The following is an 18,038-nucleotide window of genomic DNA, read 5'->3' on the forward strand; positions in this document are numbered from 1 at the left end:
AGAAAGAGAGAGAGAGAGAGAGAGAGAGAGACAGAGAGAGAGAGAGACCATGAGAGGAGGAGGAGCAGAGAGGAAGACACAGAATCTCAAGTAGGATCCAGGCTCTGAAGGATCAGCATAGAGCCCTATGTGGGGCTCGAACTCATAAGCAGTGAGATCATGACCTGAGCTGACGTCAGACGCTTAACCAACTGAGACATCCAGGTGTCCCTACTTTTATTTGAGAGAGAGAGAGAGAGAGAGAGAGAGCAGGTGGGAGTGGGGTAGAGAGGCAGAGAGAGAGAGAGAAAGAGAGAGAGAGAGAGAGAGAGAGAGAGAGAGAGAGAGAGAAAGAGAGAATCCCAAGCAGGCTCCACGCTCATTGCGGAGCCCGATGCCGAGCTCAATCTCAAGACCCTGAGTTCATGACCTGAGCCAAAATCAGGAGTTGGGCACTCAACTGACTGAGCCACTGAGGCAACCCTGGTTTTACCTTTTATAAATTTTTTTTGTTTTATTTATTTTTGATACAGAGAGAGACTGAGCATGAGCGGGGGAGGGGCAGACAGAGAAGGAGACACAGAACTGAAAGCAGGCTCCAGGCTCTGAGCTGTTAGCACAGAGCCTGATGCGGGGCTCGAACCCACGAACGTGAGATCTGACCTGAGCTGAAGTCGGAGGCTTAACCAACTGAGCCACCCAGGCGCCCCTGGTCTTACCTTTTAAAAAGTTTTTAGTGCCTAATGGTTTCAAGGCAGGTTTTTAAAAAGACTTATGCTTCCTGGAGTGATTGGAGCAGAAAAACATGTCTATCAAGGAAAAAGGATGACCAGATTCATGCGTTGGGTAGAAGTGAGCTTTGCTAAGGGAAGCTAGGCGGACACATGAATGTGTCCATGGGCTGCAGCCACTTCTGCTGATGGTGGGCCTTGCAAACAACTATTGGTTTTGAAAGTACGTTTTTGCCATGAATAGGCACAATATTAGCTAAGATTCTGCAAAGCTCAAGCTCTTGATGAAAATAACTAAACAGGGGTCCCTGGGTGGCTCAGTGGGTCTCCGATCAACTTCGGCTCAGGTCCTAAACTCGAGATTCATGGGTTCATGCCCTGCATGGGGTTCTCCGCTGTCAGCACGGAACCCACTCTGGATCTTCTGTCTCCCTCTCTCTACCCCTTTCCTGCTTTCTCTCTCTCAAAAATAAACAAACATTGAATAAAAGAAATTAACTAAACATAAGCTTTGTCATTAAGTGTCATTTTGAAACGAAAATCAACACAAGTTTTAAGGGAAAAAAGTCAGCTTAAAAACAGATTTTGAGGGGCGCCTGGGTGGCTCAGTCGGATAAGCCAATGACTTTGGTTCAGATCGTGATACCGCAGTTTGTGGGTTCAAGTCCTGCGTCAGGCTCTGTGCTGACAGCTGGGAGCCTGAGGCCTGCTTTGGATTCTGTGTCTCCCTCTCTCTTCCCTACTCCCCCATTCACGCTCTCTCTCTCTCAACGATAAAAATACTTATACATTTAAAAAACTTGAAAAAATATTCTTGAATGGTATATGGAAGCACGCACACACAAACCCCACATTCCTCATTAGTACTATGCCTCTCTCCGAACCAGTCAAGCGCTCTGTTCATTTGCTGAAAAGAAACTCCACAAAACCTCAAGAGCATGAGTTTCACCTACATCATGTCAAGGAGGGGGATGGGCGGAATCTTGGTTTAAAAAGAATGAATAAAAATGATAAGGGCGCCTGGGTGGCTCTGTCAGTTAAGCCTCCGACTTAGGCTCAGGTCATGGTCTCACGGTTAGTGAGTTCAAGCCCCGTGTTGGGCTCTGTGCTGACAGCTTGGAGCCTGGAGCCTCCTTCGGATTCTGTCTCCCACCCATGCTCGAGCTCTGTCTCTAAAATAAAAAAAAATTAAAAAAAGAGAATAAACAAAAGCGATAAATTAAAAAGCCAGAGCAGCCTGGCTAGGAGAAAGGGAGCCACGGTGAAGTTGAGCAAGAGAAGTGTGAAAATAATACGATTAAGCCATGTAGCTGCTCAACTAGGTCACGGTGTGCGCTGCAGAGATTTGGATTTAAGAGGCTTAGCACGTTAAACATTCTCAGCCCCCTCATTAGATTTTTCTCATGCTCTAACTGCTCACTTGTACATGGGTCCCCATTGTCTTTGAATGCTTCACGGATAACTGGATTTAATAATCGCTTTCCAAAGGTGATTTTAATCCATGTTCGAATGTTAAAAAACCAGCAGTCTGGTGACTGTAACAATACGGAGGGGGGGGTGGTTATGGCTACTGCTTATGTGCCACCGGGCCCTCTGACTGCCACCAAATGCCCTTACCACACCGCCTCTCTGTCCTGCCTTTAACCACCCGGGGTGGGTGGGGGTTACTGCTTGTTTATCTTGAAGATCCCAGGTTCTTCATCCTTAGGCTACTTCCAAAGGCGTCTACACAATGCCGCTGGCGGGCTTACCCTGAGCCAATCGGCGTGTCTTCCCTGCCCCCTAACGTTCAAGGGTAAAACGAGAGGAAGAGGGATGTGCAAGAGAGGGACAGGCCACCAGATTGTTACCCTGGAGACAGTGGAGGGTGGGGTGGGTGACAGGGAATACTTATATGTTAGTTTATGTACACAGATGGGACTCTTGTCTTTTTATAAGATGAGAGAGACAGAGAACTCTGCATTCCCATCCAGCCTTCGAGGATCCAGGGTCTCACTAGGGGTAGCGGAAGCTGTGCTTTTGACCTTCTGACAGACCTGGGGATGAAGCAACCCGATATTCTGCTCCACGAAGAGCCTGAACTCAGGGTCAAGGGTGGCATCACCAGACACGCAACTGCGCTGCAGGGTTCTTGAACTGCCAAGGGCACAGCCAAGACCCATACTATCTGGGACAACTAGGAGGCTGACCAGCCCTGTGCAGAGCCCTCGGAGAAGATGTCAGAGAAAACATGAGCTCTAGAACCCTCCTATGTGAGCCCGTCCCTGGGGGCCCCTTGAAAACAGAGCCAGCCAGACCTCACTCTCTTGGGAAAGAGATGAAACACAGCCTTACTTGCAAAGCTTCCTGGGAGCCCAGAACTTTTGCATAGAGCTCGCAGAGTTTCTTCATCCTATGGGAGGAGTGGGGAGAAAAAGACAAAAGTAAAAATGAGAAACAAAAAAAAGTAAAAGAAACACTCATCCCTTCATTCAAAGACCCTGTGAGCTATCGCTTCCATGAATCATTTCATTTTAATTTTTCCAAACAACGCACTTTGTTCTTTTTTAAACCTTTTTTTTTGTTTATTTTATTTTTGAGAGAGAGGTAGATACAGTGGGAGCGGGGAGGGGCAGAGAGAGAGGGAGACACAGAATCCGAAGCAGGTTCCAGGCTCTGAGCTGTCAGCACAGAGCCCAACACGGGCCATGGACTGTGAGATCATGACCTGAGCTGAAGTCGGATGCTTTAACGGACTGAGCCGCCCAGGCACCCCAACAAGGAACTTTGTTCTATTTCAAATGTCATAAATCTACAAGGTCACAAATAGTATTAAGGGAGATAACATAACACATGGCCTGCATTGCTGGATGCACCCAGCAATTTGTTTATTCATTCAGGAAAACATTGTGCACTGGGGCACCTAAGTGGCTCCATTGGTTAAGCATCCAACGTTGGCTGAGGTCATCATCTCACTGTTTGTGAGTTCAAGCCCTGTGTGAGGCTCTGTACTGACAGGGCATAGCCTGCTTCGGATCTTCCATTTCCTTCTCTTTCTGCCCCTCCCCTGCTCTCTCTCTCAAAAATAAATTAACATTAAAAAAGAGAGAGAGAGAGAAAACATTGTGTACCTCTTAAGTAGGTCAGTCTGCTAAGCGCTAAAGATTCTGTGGGGATCTGGACATGATCCCTGCTTCCCCCTCCCTCCGCAGTCTCCACCCTGCAACCAGGCAATGGCCAGAGTGGAAACAGGAAAGAGCCAGAAAAGCTTTGCAATATGCTTCTACCTCTTAAATACGAGATTTTGAGCAGGTTACTTAAGCTCTCTGAGCTTTAGTTTTATCAACAAACTGGCATGATTTTTTCACTCCTGGTGTAAAACCGTGGCCCTCAGACCACCACCATCAGATGGTGTAACTAGTTAGAAAGGCAAATTCTCAGGGCCCGCCCCAGACCTGCTGAATCAGACACAACAGCGGCAAAGCTGTGTTTTCCCAAACCTTCCAGGTGATTCTCAAGTTTGAGAACCACTGATATAAAGCACATAAAGGTCCCAGCCCAATAACTGGGACATAAAAGATGTTCAGTAAATGGTAGCTGTTTATTTTATTTTTGAGAGAGAGAGAGCATGGGAGGGACAGAGAGAGAGGGAGACACAGAATCGGAAGCAGGTTCCAGGCTCTGAGTTGTCAGCACAGAGCCCAATTCAGGGCTCGAACTCAAGAAACATGAGATCATGACCTGAGCCAAAGTCAGATGTTTAACCAACTGAGCCACACAGGTGCCCCAAGGAATGGTAGCCCTTAAGAAATTTAGTTTCATGGGGGAACTGGACATTAGCCAATAGTTACCATTAGTCAGTTAAGGTATGATATTATAGTTATTTCAAGTCTGATTTTTATAGAACCATGAAGGAAATCTTACAGATGATTTAGAGTCACGCAATGATTGTCAAAAGTATTATGAAAACCTATGAGGAAAAGAGATTATTCAATAAAATGGTACTGGGGCAAAGAGCTACCCATGAATGAAACCAAGTTCAACTCCTTCGTGACCTCTTACACCAGAATATATTTAGGAGGATGAAGATCTTCAACATGATAGATGAAACTGGAAAAGTAATTGGAATATAAACAATTTTTAAGATAATCATGGAATAGAAAAGTCTTTTCTGGGGCACCTGGATGACTCAGTCAGTTAAGCGCCTGACTCTTGGTTTTGGCTCAGGTCATGATGTCACGGTTTGTGAGTTCGACCCCTGCATCGGGTTTCATGCTGTCAATCAGTGCTTTGGATTCTCTTGCTCTCCCTCTCTCACTGCCCCTCCCCCCCACGCTCATGCAGGCGCGCTTGCTTTCTCTCTCTCTCTCTTTCAAAATAAACAAACATTTTAAAAATATATTTTCTAGGGGTGCCTGGGTGGTTGAGCATCCAACTTCAGCCCAGGTCATGATCTCGAAGTTTGTCAGTTCAAGCCCCAAGTCTGGGGTCTGTGCTGACAGCTCAGAGCCTGAAGCCTGCTTCCAATTCTATGTCTTTCTCTCTCTCTGCTCCTTCCCCACTCACTCTGTCTGTCTCTCTCTCAAAAATACATAAACACTAAACAAAATTTTAAGTCTTTTCTACATATACAAGAACTTTCAGAAGCCATGATTTTAAACACTGATAAATTCAACTCCATCAAAAATTAAAATTTTATTATAGCATCAAACAAATCATAAACATGTTCAAAAGATAAACTGGGAATAGATTTGTTGCAGGCACTGTTCCAGGCACTAGAGATCCAATAGTGAAGAACCAGCCAGACAAAACCTCCAACCTTCATGGATCTTAATTCTTTTTAATGTTTATTTAATTTTGAGAGAGAGAGAGAACCTGAGCAGGGTAGGGGCAGAGAGAGAGGGAGAGAGTGAGACACAGAATTGGAAGCAGGCTCCAGGCTCTGAGCTGTCAGCACAGAGCCCAATGTGGGGCTCAAATTCACGAGCTGCGAGATCATGACCAGAGCCAAGTCAGAGGCCCAACAGACTGAGCCACCCAGGCGCCCCTTGAATACTTGGTTCTTAAGTTCTTGGCACTGGGCCTTTATACAAAGACCCTCAGAGTTAACACAGCACACAGGTAGCATTGGGAGTGCCCATTTTATTAAGCAGTCTTTAAGTTACAAAGTAAAGTAAAATGGAAGGGCAGGCAAGTAGGCAGAAAAGAAAGAAAGGAGAAAGAAAGGAAAGGTGGGAGGGAGAAGGAAGGGGGAGGGAAGAAAGAGGCATTTTTTCCCCTCACCTTTCATCTTTGGTAAGACGTGCCATTTTTCTGGCTTTGTGGGCGAGGATAAATCTAAAACATACAAATAAGAAGAGGGGGTGGGGAATTAATGGCTGCTTTCATCCTGGCCTCATTTCTACAGCTACATGTGTGCTTCGAGGACAATCGAAAAGTTGACCAGAACACACAAATTATATACTAATGTGTTCTGTTCAGTGTTTTACTATCTACATGCTACATCTTTGACACTGACAAGCACCTTCTAGCTTCTGGGATTTGAGGGACTAAACACAGATGACTGGCCGTAATTCTGCCTCAGGGAATGACTATGATTGATTCACCTCCCCCAACATGGCTGATGGCCAACAAGAATGAGCCATTGGGTCTCAAATGGTCATCTAAGGTTGGAGCCTTTACGGTTTTATCCAGCCCTTGCTCTTCGATTCTGTCCGCACGATGGTGTCTCCCTCGTGCCCAGCCTCCTAAAATCTGCCTCCATTTCCAGCTCTATGATCGCCTTCAACTTAACAGCTGGCTTTGATTTCCCCATTGTTGCTCGTGGCTCTCTTGGAAACGAATGTGTATGTATCTTAGGGCCTGTGCCATTTTGGCTGCTTCAGGTCATCACCAGTCTGGGTGGGTTCTGACCCCCAACACATCCCCAGTCTGTGCTGCTTTTCCCTGCCAAGAAGAGGACTGGGCTGGCCTTGGCTCCTCTCTATCGGGACTTGGAAAATCTCAGCATCCAATCTAAGTACCACCGATGCCCATACGGCATCCTCAAGAAGCTTTTATAGTAAAACACCCCATATCATCTTTATATTATGCTTTCACAAAAGATAGGTCACCGAAATATATCCACCCCCAGCACTATATATGAAGCAGAAAATGGATATAACAAAATTTTAAAGTATGTTTAGTATTCTACTTCTTTACTAAATTTTTATCCATTGAAACACATTATTCCTTCTTTTTAAGGTATTAAGAATTTCTCTACTGCTAGCTTTTAAGGCATTAAGAATTTCTCTACTGCCAGCTTTGGAGTGCCATTGGTTAAAAAAAATTATTTGACAAAGTTTGGGGCACATTTATGAACCGCTCGGGAATATTCTGTTGACACCGCATAGCACCCGCACAACCGCAAGCACGCCTTACCCCATTATGGCGGCATAGTTGCCATCGGGTTTGGTATCATCCAACGTGTAGGCAATTGGAGCGTCCTCTCCTTCAATGATCATGGTCCCGCAGTAATCTTGGAGAAGAGCAAAATGGAAAAAGATATTCATCACCTTATCAAACTACCCATGACAGTTACTTCAAAGCACACATTTTCAGCTTAAGAAGCCCAAAAGCCAGGGCGCCTGGGTGGCTATGTCCGTTAAGTATCTGACTCTTGGTTTTGGCGCAGGTCATGATCTCACGGTTCAGGAGTTGGAGCCCTGAGTGGATTCTCTTTCCTTCTCTCTCTGCTCCATCCCCACTTGCGCATGCTTTCTCAAAATCAATACATAAATTTAAAAAATTTCTTTAATAAAAATTAAAAAATTAAAAAAAGAAGCCCAAAGGCCAAATAGAAGATGTTACATTCTCAATAATGAAGGCAAACCAAACTGATGTCAAAAGGAAGGGCAAGTAGGCAACATCTTGTGAAAAATCACATTGTAGCCACCTCTCTGCATAGAATAAAGCAATGTGATGTTACGAATGAGTCCAGGCCACACGTCAAGAAAATCTTATTGTCACGGTAAGACTGTGTCATGTCCCGTTTCCTTTTTCATAAGAAATCAGATAAACCCAAAGATGTGTTTAAAAAAATACTAGTCAATTATTGTAAAATAGAAGGGATTGAATGATCACATTTTAGGGAGAGCCACTTAGACTAAGCCAACCATTCATTTCCTGGAGGCAAGGCAGGGAAGACATGGATAACTAAAACCCACAGCGTCCCAAACCCTCATTTGTTACACGATCCCCGGAAGAACTAGGGAAATGTCAGCTCATTCTGGGCAAAAATGCTTCCCTCATTCCCGTCCATCATTTCCTTGCAAATCTGAGTTTGTTTGAACACACTTACAGCGGATCTGAAACAAATGTTGTCTAGAAAATGTGATGAAAGGGTTTGAAAAGGAGAAAGAAAGAGCAGAGAAAGGACTTCGAGGGTAGGCACCGCTCTCAATCTGTGCGTAAGCAGACACATCTGAAGGCTTTTTTGGCCCTGCACCTGCTTCTCTCTCTCTCCTTCCCCATTCCCCGAGCTGTGCACCCGTGAGAATCAATGTCCCAGGCAGCCTCTGCATTAAGGGGTCCCTACCTGCCACCAAGGGTACAGGGACAGGAAAAACTAAGAAAAGCTGAAGTATGGGAAGAACAAATGTCTTTTTTAAAATTAATTTTTAATGTTTATTTATCCTTGAGGGAGAGAGAGAGATGGAGTGTGAGTGGGGGAGGGGCAGAGAGAGAGGGAGATACAGTATCTGAACAGGCTCCAGGCTTCAAGCTGTCAGCACAGAGCCTGATGCGGGGCTTGAACTCACGTGCCGAAAGATCATGACCTGAGCCAAAGTGCGACACTTAATGACTGAGCCACCCAAGTGCCCTGGGAGGCAGATATGTCTTAAGTCCATCTAAGAACTCCAGAAGATTTCAGGATACAAGAGAAATAGCCAACAAATCCTCTATTATAAGAAGACAAGAAAGTAAAGACAAATAGGATTGGATACAAGGAGAGAAAAGAAAGAGGGGCGCCTGGGCGGCTCAGTAGTTAAGCGTCCAACTCTTGATTTCAACTCAGGTCAGCATCTCGCAGTTCGTGGGTTTGAGCCCTGAATTGGGTTCTGTGCTGACAGTGCAGAGCCTGCTTGGGATTCTCTCTCTCTCAAAATAAACAAAGACAGAAAAGAGTGTACACGGATGGTGTGCAGGTCAGCTGGACAGAGAGCTAGTGGAGGACACCAGGCTGTCCTGAATCGAGGCCCTGCTTTTTGGATGGAGCGGCTCCTGAGACCCCTCTTCCCAGAGCAGTGCTGGCCTCTGAGGGATGCAGAAACACTGCGTGGAAGTGAAGGAACAAGGGGCAGAGAGAAGAGTCACGTACATGTCAGGACAAACCGTGTGGCACCAGTGATAGAAATCTATCACTTGTAGGTAGACTGTTCAAGATCCTTAATGGGCACACAGGACTTCAGGACAGCTTGGTCAGGCCTCCCTCTTAAAACAGAAGGGACGGTCAAGGACATCTAGACATTTAACGAAGTCCTTTAACAAGAGAAGTAGTGACAAAAGCAGAAAAAAAGCAACAACAAAAAAGGAACTTTGGGGGAAGATAAGATGATGACTCAGGGAGTAAAAGATATTTCTCTCAAAATGGTGAGTAACGTTCTTAGGGAGAAAGGAGAAGATATCACAGCTATTGGTGGTGAAAAAGAGGAATATTCAGGATAAGATAATTTAATGGAAGCTTTCTGAGTGTGGGGGTGTGGAGGGAGAAATTTGGAGAAAACGATCACATTCATCCAAAGGGATAACTGAAGTTCACCAAGGACTAAAAGTTTTTAAAATTTTTTTATGTTTTTATTTATTTTTGAGAGAGAGAGACAGCATGAGTGAGGGAGGAACAGAGAGAGAGAGGGAGACACAATCCGAAGCAGGCTCCAGGCTCTGAGCTGTCAGCACAGAGCCCAACATGGGGCTCGAACTCACAAACCGCAAGATCATGACCTGAGCTGAAGTCAGACGCTTAACTGACTGAGCCACTCAGGTGTCCTCATCAAGGACAAAATTAAAAGAAGAATAATGAAGACTGTCCTATCAGATATCAGCCATGTGGTAAAGCCACAGTCATTAAAACAGTACAGTGCTGGGGCGCCTGGATGGCTCAGTTGGTTAAGCCTCTGACTCTTGATTTTGGCTCCGGTCATGATCCCACAGTTGGTGGGATCAAGCCCCGCATTGGGCTCTGTGGTGATATTTCAGGGCCTGCTTGGGATTCTCTCTCCTTTTCTTTCTGTCCCACCCCTGCTTGCTCTCTCTCAGTCTCTCTCTCTCTCAAAACTAAATAAATAAACATTAAAAAAAAAAACCAGTATAGCACTGCGTAGGATTGGATAATATAAACAAATATGTGTGCTCTCCAAAGAGGGATGTGCACACAGAGATTGCACATCTAGATAGTGGAAGAAGAGGTTTGAGATTCTTGTTTTTTAAAATTTTTTTAATGTCTTTTATTTATTGTTGAGAGACAGAGAGAGAGGCAGTGCAAGCAGGGGAGGGTCAGAGAGAGAGGAAGACACAGAATCTGAAGCAGCCTCTAGGCTCTGAGCTAGCGGTCAGCACAGAGCCCGACGTGGGGCTCGAACCCACGAACCGAAAGATCATGACCTGAGCCGAAGCTGGACGCTTAACCGACTGACCACCCAGGCACCCCAGATTCTTGTTTTTTAATTCATCTTTTCAAACAAGTCTACTTTTGTGTATTTTATAATTATAATAATGCATTTTCTAGAGGTCCATGGACATAATTTAGGAATAAACATATACACTGGTCATCAATGTTTATATATTTTTTATGTATTGGGTTATAAAAAATATCTGGAGCCCAGCGACAAAGACAGTGGAAAAGGTTAATCCAGAAAAGCCCCATGGAAATATGGCTGAAACCATCATAAATAAACTTCATTTTTTTTTTAAAAATTTTTTTAATGTTTTTTTTTTTAATTTATTTTTGATACAGAGAGAGATAGAGCATGAGAGGGGAACGGGCAGAGAGAGAAGGAGACACAGAACCGGAAGCAGGCTCCAGGCTCTGAGCTAGCTGTCAGCACAGAGCCTGACGCGGGGCTCAAACCCACGAACGTGAGATCTGACCTGAGCCGAAGTCGGAGGCTTAACCGACTGAGCTACCCAGGCGCCCCAATAAACAAACTTTAAAGATAATTTGCAACATCAACAGAAAATACTTGCAAAATATTTGCAATATTTACATAAAAACTGAACAGGCAAAGGATAAATAGGTAATTTAAAAATAACTGAATCTAGGCTCAAGACCTTCTTTTAAAAAGAGATTTTTAAGGCTTATTTATTTTGGGGGGAGGGAGAGAGAGACAGTGCAAGTGGGGGAGGGCAGAGAGAGAGGGAGACACAGAATCCGAAACAGGCTCCAGGCTCTGAGCTGTCAGCACAGAGCCCGACGCGGGGCTCGAACCCAAGAACCGTGAGATCATGACCTGAGCCGAAGTCAGACGCTTAATCCATTGAGCCAGCAAGGTGCCCCCAGCCTCAAGACTTCCTTAATGATTAAAACTTATAAATTCTAGGCAGTTCTTTCTGCCTGTGGGTCCTGTCCCCGTGCTTTAATAAAATCACCTTTTTTGCACCAAAAAAAAAAAAAATAGAGCTTACAAATTCTAGATAAATAGGATACTTTCCTCTATTGAGCAGCAAAAAGTTGAAAATATTCTTAGTTGGCAAGGACAGGAACTCTAACAAAAATGTTTTTAAAAATTTTTTTAATGTTTATTTATTTTTGAGAGTGAGAGAGAGCATGAGCAGGGGAAGAGCAGAGAGAGAAGGTAACACAGAATCCAAAGCAGGCTCCAGGCTCTGAGCTGTCAGCACAGAGCCCAATGTGGGGCTTGAACCAAAGAGCCGCGAGATCATGACCTGAGCCGAAGTCGGACACTGAACCTACTGAGCCACCCAGGAGCCCCTCTAACAAAATTTTCAAATGTCTACCCATGTCATTTGTCTTCAAAATTCTGCTTTGACAAATTTCTCAAAAGAAAACAGCCCTATGCAGATCTGCAGAGTTATATGAAGAATGCAGTTTACCGCAGCAGACCTAAGCAGGAAATTTTGGTGGAGCTATACACTGAAATACTGTTTATTTGGCTATTGAAATGAGGGAGATTTATTTATTTATTTTTATTTTATTTTACTTTATTTTTATTTTTAAATATAATTTATTGTCAGGCTGTCTAACATACAGTGTATACAGTGCACTCTTGGCTTGGGGAGGATAGATTCCCGTGATTCATCACTTCCATACAACATCTCCACGAGTGCCTTACTCAGTGGCCGTCACCCATTTTCCCTTCACCCCCCCACATCACCCCATCAACCTTCAGTTTGTTCTAAACAAGAGGTCGATTTAAATGCACTGATGTGGAGAAATGTCTATGGTGTATTGTTAACTGAAACAAAGCAAATATCTTGTTTAGTGTATATCTTGTTTTTAAAAGAAATGCTTTAAGAAAAATACAGAACGTATTTATTTAGGGGCGCCTGGGTGGCTCAGTCGATTGAGCATCCAGCTTCGGCTCAGGTCATGATCTCATAGCTCGTGAGTTTGAGCCCTGCATCGGGCTCTGTGCTGACAGCTCAGAGCGTGGAGCCTGCTTCGGATTCTATGTCTCCCTCTTCCTCTGCCCTTCCCGTGGTCACCCTCTGTCTCTGTCTCTCAAAAATAAATAAACATTAAAAAAAAGAACGTATTTATTTAAAACTATATTTGCAAAAAAATTATATTTGCGTATAAATGTTACACATAGTCTTCAAGATATATTTAAAGTATATAGGTATATATTTTAATATATATGTACACACATATTTAAAGTATTGCTTATGCATATGATACGTTTCTAAAGATAAACAACTTAAAGTTTTAGTAGTTGTTCCCTAAGGGGAGGACATGACAGGACATATGTCATAAGAGAGGGGCATTTTTTTTTGTAAATTTTTCTTTGAAGTTCTACAGATGTACTTCAGTAATTTTTTATTTCTAAAAAATGTTTGTTTAGGGGAGCCTGGGTGGTTCAGTCAGTTAAGCGTCCTACTTCGACTCAGGTCATGATCTCACAGTACGTGAGTTCGAGCCCTGCATCAGGTTTTGTGCTGACAGCTCAGAGCCTGGAGCCTGTTTCAGATTCTGTGTCTCCCTCTCTCTCTGCCCCTCCTCCACTCGCACTCTATCTCTCAAAAATGAATAAATGTTAAAAAAATTTAAAAAATGTTCCTTTATTTTGAGATGAAGGAAGAGAGAGTGTGAGTGGGGGAGGGGCAAAAAGACAGAATTCTAAGCAGGCTCCATCCTGTCAGCACAGAGCCCGATGTGGGGCTCGATCTCACTAACCATGAGATCACAGCCTGAGCCAAAGTCAAATGCTCAAATCACCTTAATTCAATACAGTAGAATTTCAACACCAATGAGAGGCTGACTGGAAATTTTCAGAATCCTATTTCTGTGAATGGCTCTATAAACTCATACTTTAAAAAACTATATTAGAAAGTGATAATAACTATTTTTTTTATTTTAGAGAGAGAGAGAGAGAGAGAGAGAGAGAGAGCGCACATGTGGGAGAGGTGGCAGAGGGAGTAAAAGAATCCCAAGCAGGCTCCATGATCAGTGTGGAGCCTGACTCAAGGCTTGATCCCATGACCCCCGGATCATGACCTGAACTGAAATCAAAAGTCAGACACACAACTGATGGAGCCACTCAGGTGCCCCAATAATAACTATTTTCACAATATTTTGTGGTAGGGTAACACAAAACTTTACATATTAAATAATAAAAAGAGTCCTATTCCAAGGGACGTTAATTCCATGAGTTTGTGCCAATGTTTGACAGAACTGTACTCAGAACACGGACAAATGTTTCATAACCAGCATTCTAATTAAATCAGTTACATGCAAATACATGGCATTGCACCGAGTTTCCTGAACCTTCTCCTGCTAATACTCACCCTTTTTCCTCCAGAAGGGCTCTTTATAATAAACTATGCATTTGATGACCGAACCCAAAGGCACACGAGTGATCAGCTGGTTTCTCATCATCGGCAGAGGGGGATTGAAGTGGATTTTCATGCCCAGAGTAGGAGGGATAGCGCTAATCACATACTTAGCCTGAAAGAGAAACATCATGGCTAAACATTGTTCGTGGGTTGTTTTGTGTCTTTTCCTAACGTTTCTCCTTCATTTTGCCCTTGGCCCCCTTTGAGTGTCTTCTCTCTCTCTTTTAAAGGTTTTATTTGTAAGTAATCTCTACGCCTAACAACGGGCTTGAGCCCACAGCTCGGAGATGAAGAGTCACACACTCCACTGACTGAGCCAGCCAGGTGTCCCTCGAGCGCCTGCTTAACAGAAAAACTGGAAGAATCCTGTCAAAACCAAAATTAGCCCTTGGTTTTCCCTAGTTCAAACCCTCCGGTGACTTTCCATCACACCTGGAGTCAAAGCCAAGTTCCCCACACTCACCTCCAAGGCCATGCATGAAATGGACCCTGGTTACAGCTCTGATCGTCTATTACTCTTCCCTTTGATTCTGCCATTTGACCGGCTTGCTGTTCTTTCATCATGCCAGGATTGCTTCTGCCTCAGGGCCTTTGCACTGCTGTTCTGTCTACTTGGAACAGTCTTTCCTCAGAGAGTTACGTGGCTCAACCTCTCATATCATATCACCTTCAAGTGAGGCCTTCCCTGACGCCCTGGTTTAAAATTGCATGACCAATCCCCTCACCCCACCTTGTGACACACCTTCTCCTTCCCTGACTGATTTCTGCCGAAGTACTCACCACTCTCTGGCATACTTTGTATCTTAACTACATATTTGACTATGGCCTTTCTTCTTCATGAGAATGTAAGCCACGTGAGGGCAGCGAATTTTATTTGTTTTGTTCCCCCCTCTGTTCCCAGTTCCTAGAATAATGCCAGACACACAGAAGGCACCCGATATCTATGGACTAAATATTTTCTTTGATATCTGCTGACATAGGAGCCCAATACAGCATGCCGACTATGATTCTGGAAATCTGTCCTCTCCTCCAATATTCTGGTTCCCTCTTCCATTCTTTCAGACCCTTGTGGCAAAGAAAACGTCTATGAAGTCTGGAATAGTCTTGGCTTTATCTGAGCTTTGGTTATCACTAGGACTCTGGCCACTTCCCCCAGTTTAAGGCTCTTGGTTACCTCATACACCTCATGGTTTAAGGTCTCCACGAGGACACTGTCTCCTGTCTGGTCAATGTGGGTCACCGGCCTCTCCAGCTTCACTTGGTCCCCAAGAAGGTCCATTATCCGCTCACTCACTTGACCGGATCCACCCACAAATTTCCTCTCCTGGAAAGAAAAGAAGACGCAAGAGATGGGTAGGGAATATAGGGAATGTGTTTCAGTAATTAAGTTCCTGGTTTTTCTCATACATCTCTATGTGACACGCATAAAATCACATTTTGCTGTTGCCAATAGTGTGTTCTTTTAAAATTTTTATTCATTTATTTTTGAGAAATTGAGAACACAACCAGGGAGGAGCAGAGAGAGAGGGAGACACAGAATATGACGCAGTCTCCACGCTGTCTACACAGAGCCTGACGCGGGGCTTGAACCCATGAACCGTGAGATCATGACCTTAGCCAAAGTCAGATGCTTCACCAACTGAGTCACCCAGGCACCTGGCCAATATGTGCCCTCCTTAATACCCATCCCCCATTTACCCCTTCTTCCCGCCCACCTCCCACCTCCCCTCGAGGAGCCCTCAGTTTATTCTCTGCATTTAAGAGTCTCTTACGGTTTGCAGTTCAATTAATGTTTTTAGGTCTTTATTTTATTTTGAGAGAGAAAGACAGAGTGAGCAGGTGAAGGACAGAGAAAGAGGGAGACCCAGAATCTGAAGACAGGCTCCAGGCTCCGAGCTGTCAGCACAGAGCCCGACGCAGGGCTTGAACCCACGAACCATGAGATCATGACCTGAGCCTAAGTCGGACGCTGAACTGACTGAGCCACCCATGCATCCCATCAATTAACCTTTTAAAAGACGATTTCAAATAGGTCTGAGAAGAAGGAAAAGGAGAAGGATACAGTGATGAAGAGGAAAAGGATGAGGACAAGAAGCAAGGGGGGAGGGGAGGAGCAGGGGGGAGGAGGAGGAGGGGGAAAGAAGGAAAATGACTACCAAGCAGATTATTTAAGATCTCTAATTCACTTCCTACTGGGCCTAGCACAGAGCTTCATACAATGCTGGGGCTCAGGAAACAGGAATGAATGAATGAATGAATGAATGAAGGCATCAGTGAATGAATTTTGTGTGGCATGTGTGTGGTTGAAATTTAAAGTGCCATTTCTTTTTTTATTTTTAAACATTTTTTATGTTTTATTTATTTTTGTGTGAGACAGAAAGAGAGAGAGAGAGAGAGAGACAGAGAGAGACAGTGTGAGCAAGGGAAGGTCAGAGAGAGAGGGAGACACAGAATCCAAAGCAGGATCCAGGCTCTGAGCTGTCAGCACAGAGCCTGACGCAGGGCTTGAATCCACGAACCGTGAAATCATGACCTGAGCTGAAACCGGATGCTTAACTGAGTCATCCAGGCGCCCCGAAAGTGCCATTTCTGACGTTCTTTTTTGAACTTTCCAAGAAGTGCTCAAGCTATGGTCTCCTACACACTTACCAAATAATAATCAGATGCATATCCGAATGGAAAATTGCGAAAGTATGTAGCGAGGCAAGCCTAAACTGAGAACCACAGTGGCTCCCGGCTCCTGACATTGTGTCCTGAAGAGACCGCCCCTTACGAGAGCCACTCGGAGCTGCCATCATGAAGGTCAAAAGTCCACGAGCCTGCCTTCTGCCTCATCTATTCATGACTGAAGGATGATGCCAATCTTTTATTTAGGCGTGGGGGCTTTCCGCCAGAATAGTGGGGGAATGGATGGGTACCTGGCCTCCATTGGTTGTCGAGATGATCCTGGTTGTGCCTCCACACTGCTTCACGTACCACAGGAACCAGAGGGCAGAGACCTCATGGGTCTCCGCAGTGACACACAGGTTCACAAAGAGAGTGGCAAGCTGCTTGGCAGATCTGCTCAGGAAGAAACGAGCACAATTAGCATATGGGGGAGGCACCTTCTGGAAATTACTCAAGCAATAAAGTTACTTGGCTAACTGTGGCTCGGTTTGGCTACACTGTCACTAGAAATTGTCCCTAGAGTCCAGGATTATAAAAAATGACATCAGGGGCCCCTGGGTGGCTCGGTCGGTTAAGGACCCAACTTCGGCTCAGGTCATGATCTCACAGTTCGTGAGTTCCAGCCCCGCGTCAGGCTCTGTGCTGACAGCTCAGAGCCTGGAACCTACATTGGAGTCTGTGTCTCCCTCTCTTTCTGCCCTTAACCCACTCGTGCTCTCTCTCTCTTTCAAAAATAAATAATCATTTAAAAAAATCACAAAAAACCCCATGACATCAGAGAACTTTGGGGAATGAGATTTATTTTCCCCTGAACCAAAACAGCTTCCTCAGACTCCGCCTGTATTCCATTTTGAGTGCTACCGTGATTTCTCTCCACACACCAGCTCCTCTTCCCGTGGTCTCCATCTCAGTAAAAGGCAACATCATTCACCCAACTGCTAAGGCCAACACTCTAGAAACCAACTTTAATTTCTCTCTTTCCATCACTCTCCCGTGATCCAATCCACCAGGAAGTCCCGTTGTCTCTCACTACATCAGTCCACCGTCACCCCTACCAATTTAGCATCATCTCTTGCCAGGAGTACTGTAACTATTTCTTCTAGACTGGCCTCTCTGCCTCCGCTCATTGTTACCTGGTATCCATTTGCCACATTCAAAGCCAGAAGCTTTTTCCCCACTCCCCACTGTGGTGTCCCTCCTATAGTATAAATCAAGTCATGTCATTTTCCTGCTTAACACCCTTCAATGGCATCCTATCAAAACCAGAATAGAATTTGGATCTTTCGTCTTTGCCTGCAAAACCCTAAGTGATCTAGCCTAGGCCTACTTTTTCTACCTTGTTCTGTACCCTCTGTACTTCTTCTTTAACATTCTTTTTGGGAGAGAGAGAGAGAGAAAGAGAGAGAAAGAAAGAGAAAGAGAGCCTTAAGCAGGCTCCACGCTTAGCGAAGAGCCTGACACGGGGGTTCAATCCCATGACCTTAGGATCATGACTTGAACTGAAATCAAGAGTTGGACGTTCAACTGACTGAGCCACCCATGTGCGCCCCCCCCAACTTCTTCTTATGTCTCTTCAGAAAGATGAAGTCTTCTGCGTCTATGAAAATGAACACCAGCTTCCTTCCCCATAGC

The 18,038-nt window shown here is 44.7% G+C and overlaps 1 protein-coding gene across 1 annotated transcript in view; it reads right to left on the reverse strand.

The window, feature by feature from the left end:
- Positions 1-18,038, reverse strand: part of MAOB (monoamine oxidase B) — a 120,325-nt gene that overhangs the window by 9,361 nt on the left and 92,926 nt on the right. The window contains exons 6-11 of the mRNA XM_029929937.1: positions 16,658-16,799; positions 14,914-15,063; positions 13,692-13,851; positions 7,110-7,206; positions 5,973-6,026; positions 3,045-3,102 (exon numbers count right to left, since the gene is read on the reverse strand). Coding sequence (XP_029785797.1) covers positions 3,045-3,102; positions 5,973-6,026; positions 7,110-7,206; positions 13,692-13,851; positions 14,914-15,063; positions 16,658-16,799 — 661 coding nt within the window. The remainder of the gene's footprint in view (positions 1-3,044; positions 3,103-5,972; positions 6,027-7,109; positions 7,207-13,691; positions 13,852-14,913; positions 15,064-16,657; positions 16,800-18,038) is intronic.

The sequence above is a fragment of the Suricata suricatta genome, chromosome X, assembly GCF_006229205.1.
Source record: "Suricata suricatta isolate VVHF042 chromosome X, meerkat_22Aug2017_6uvM2_HiC, whole genome shotgun sequence".
NCBI classification, from domain to species: Eukaryota; Metazoa; Chordata; class Mammalia; order Carnivora; family Herpestidae; genus Suricata; species Suricata suricatta.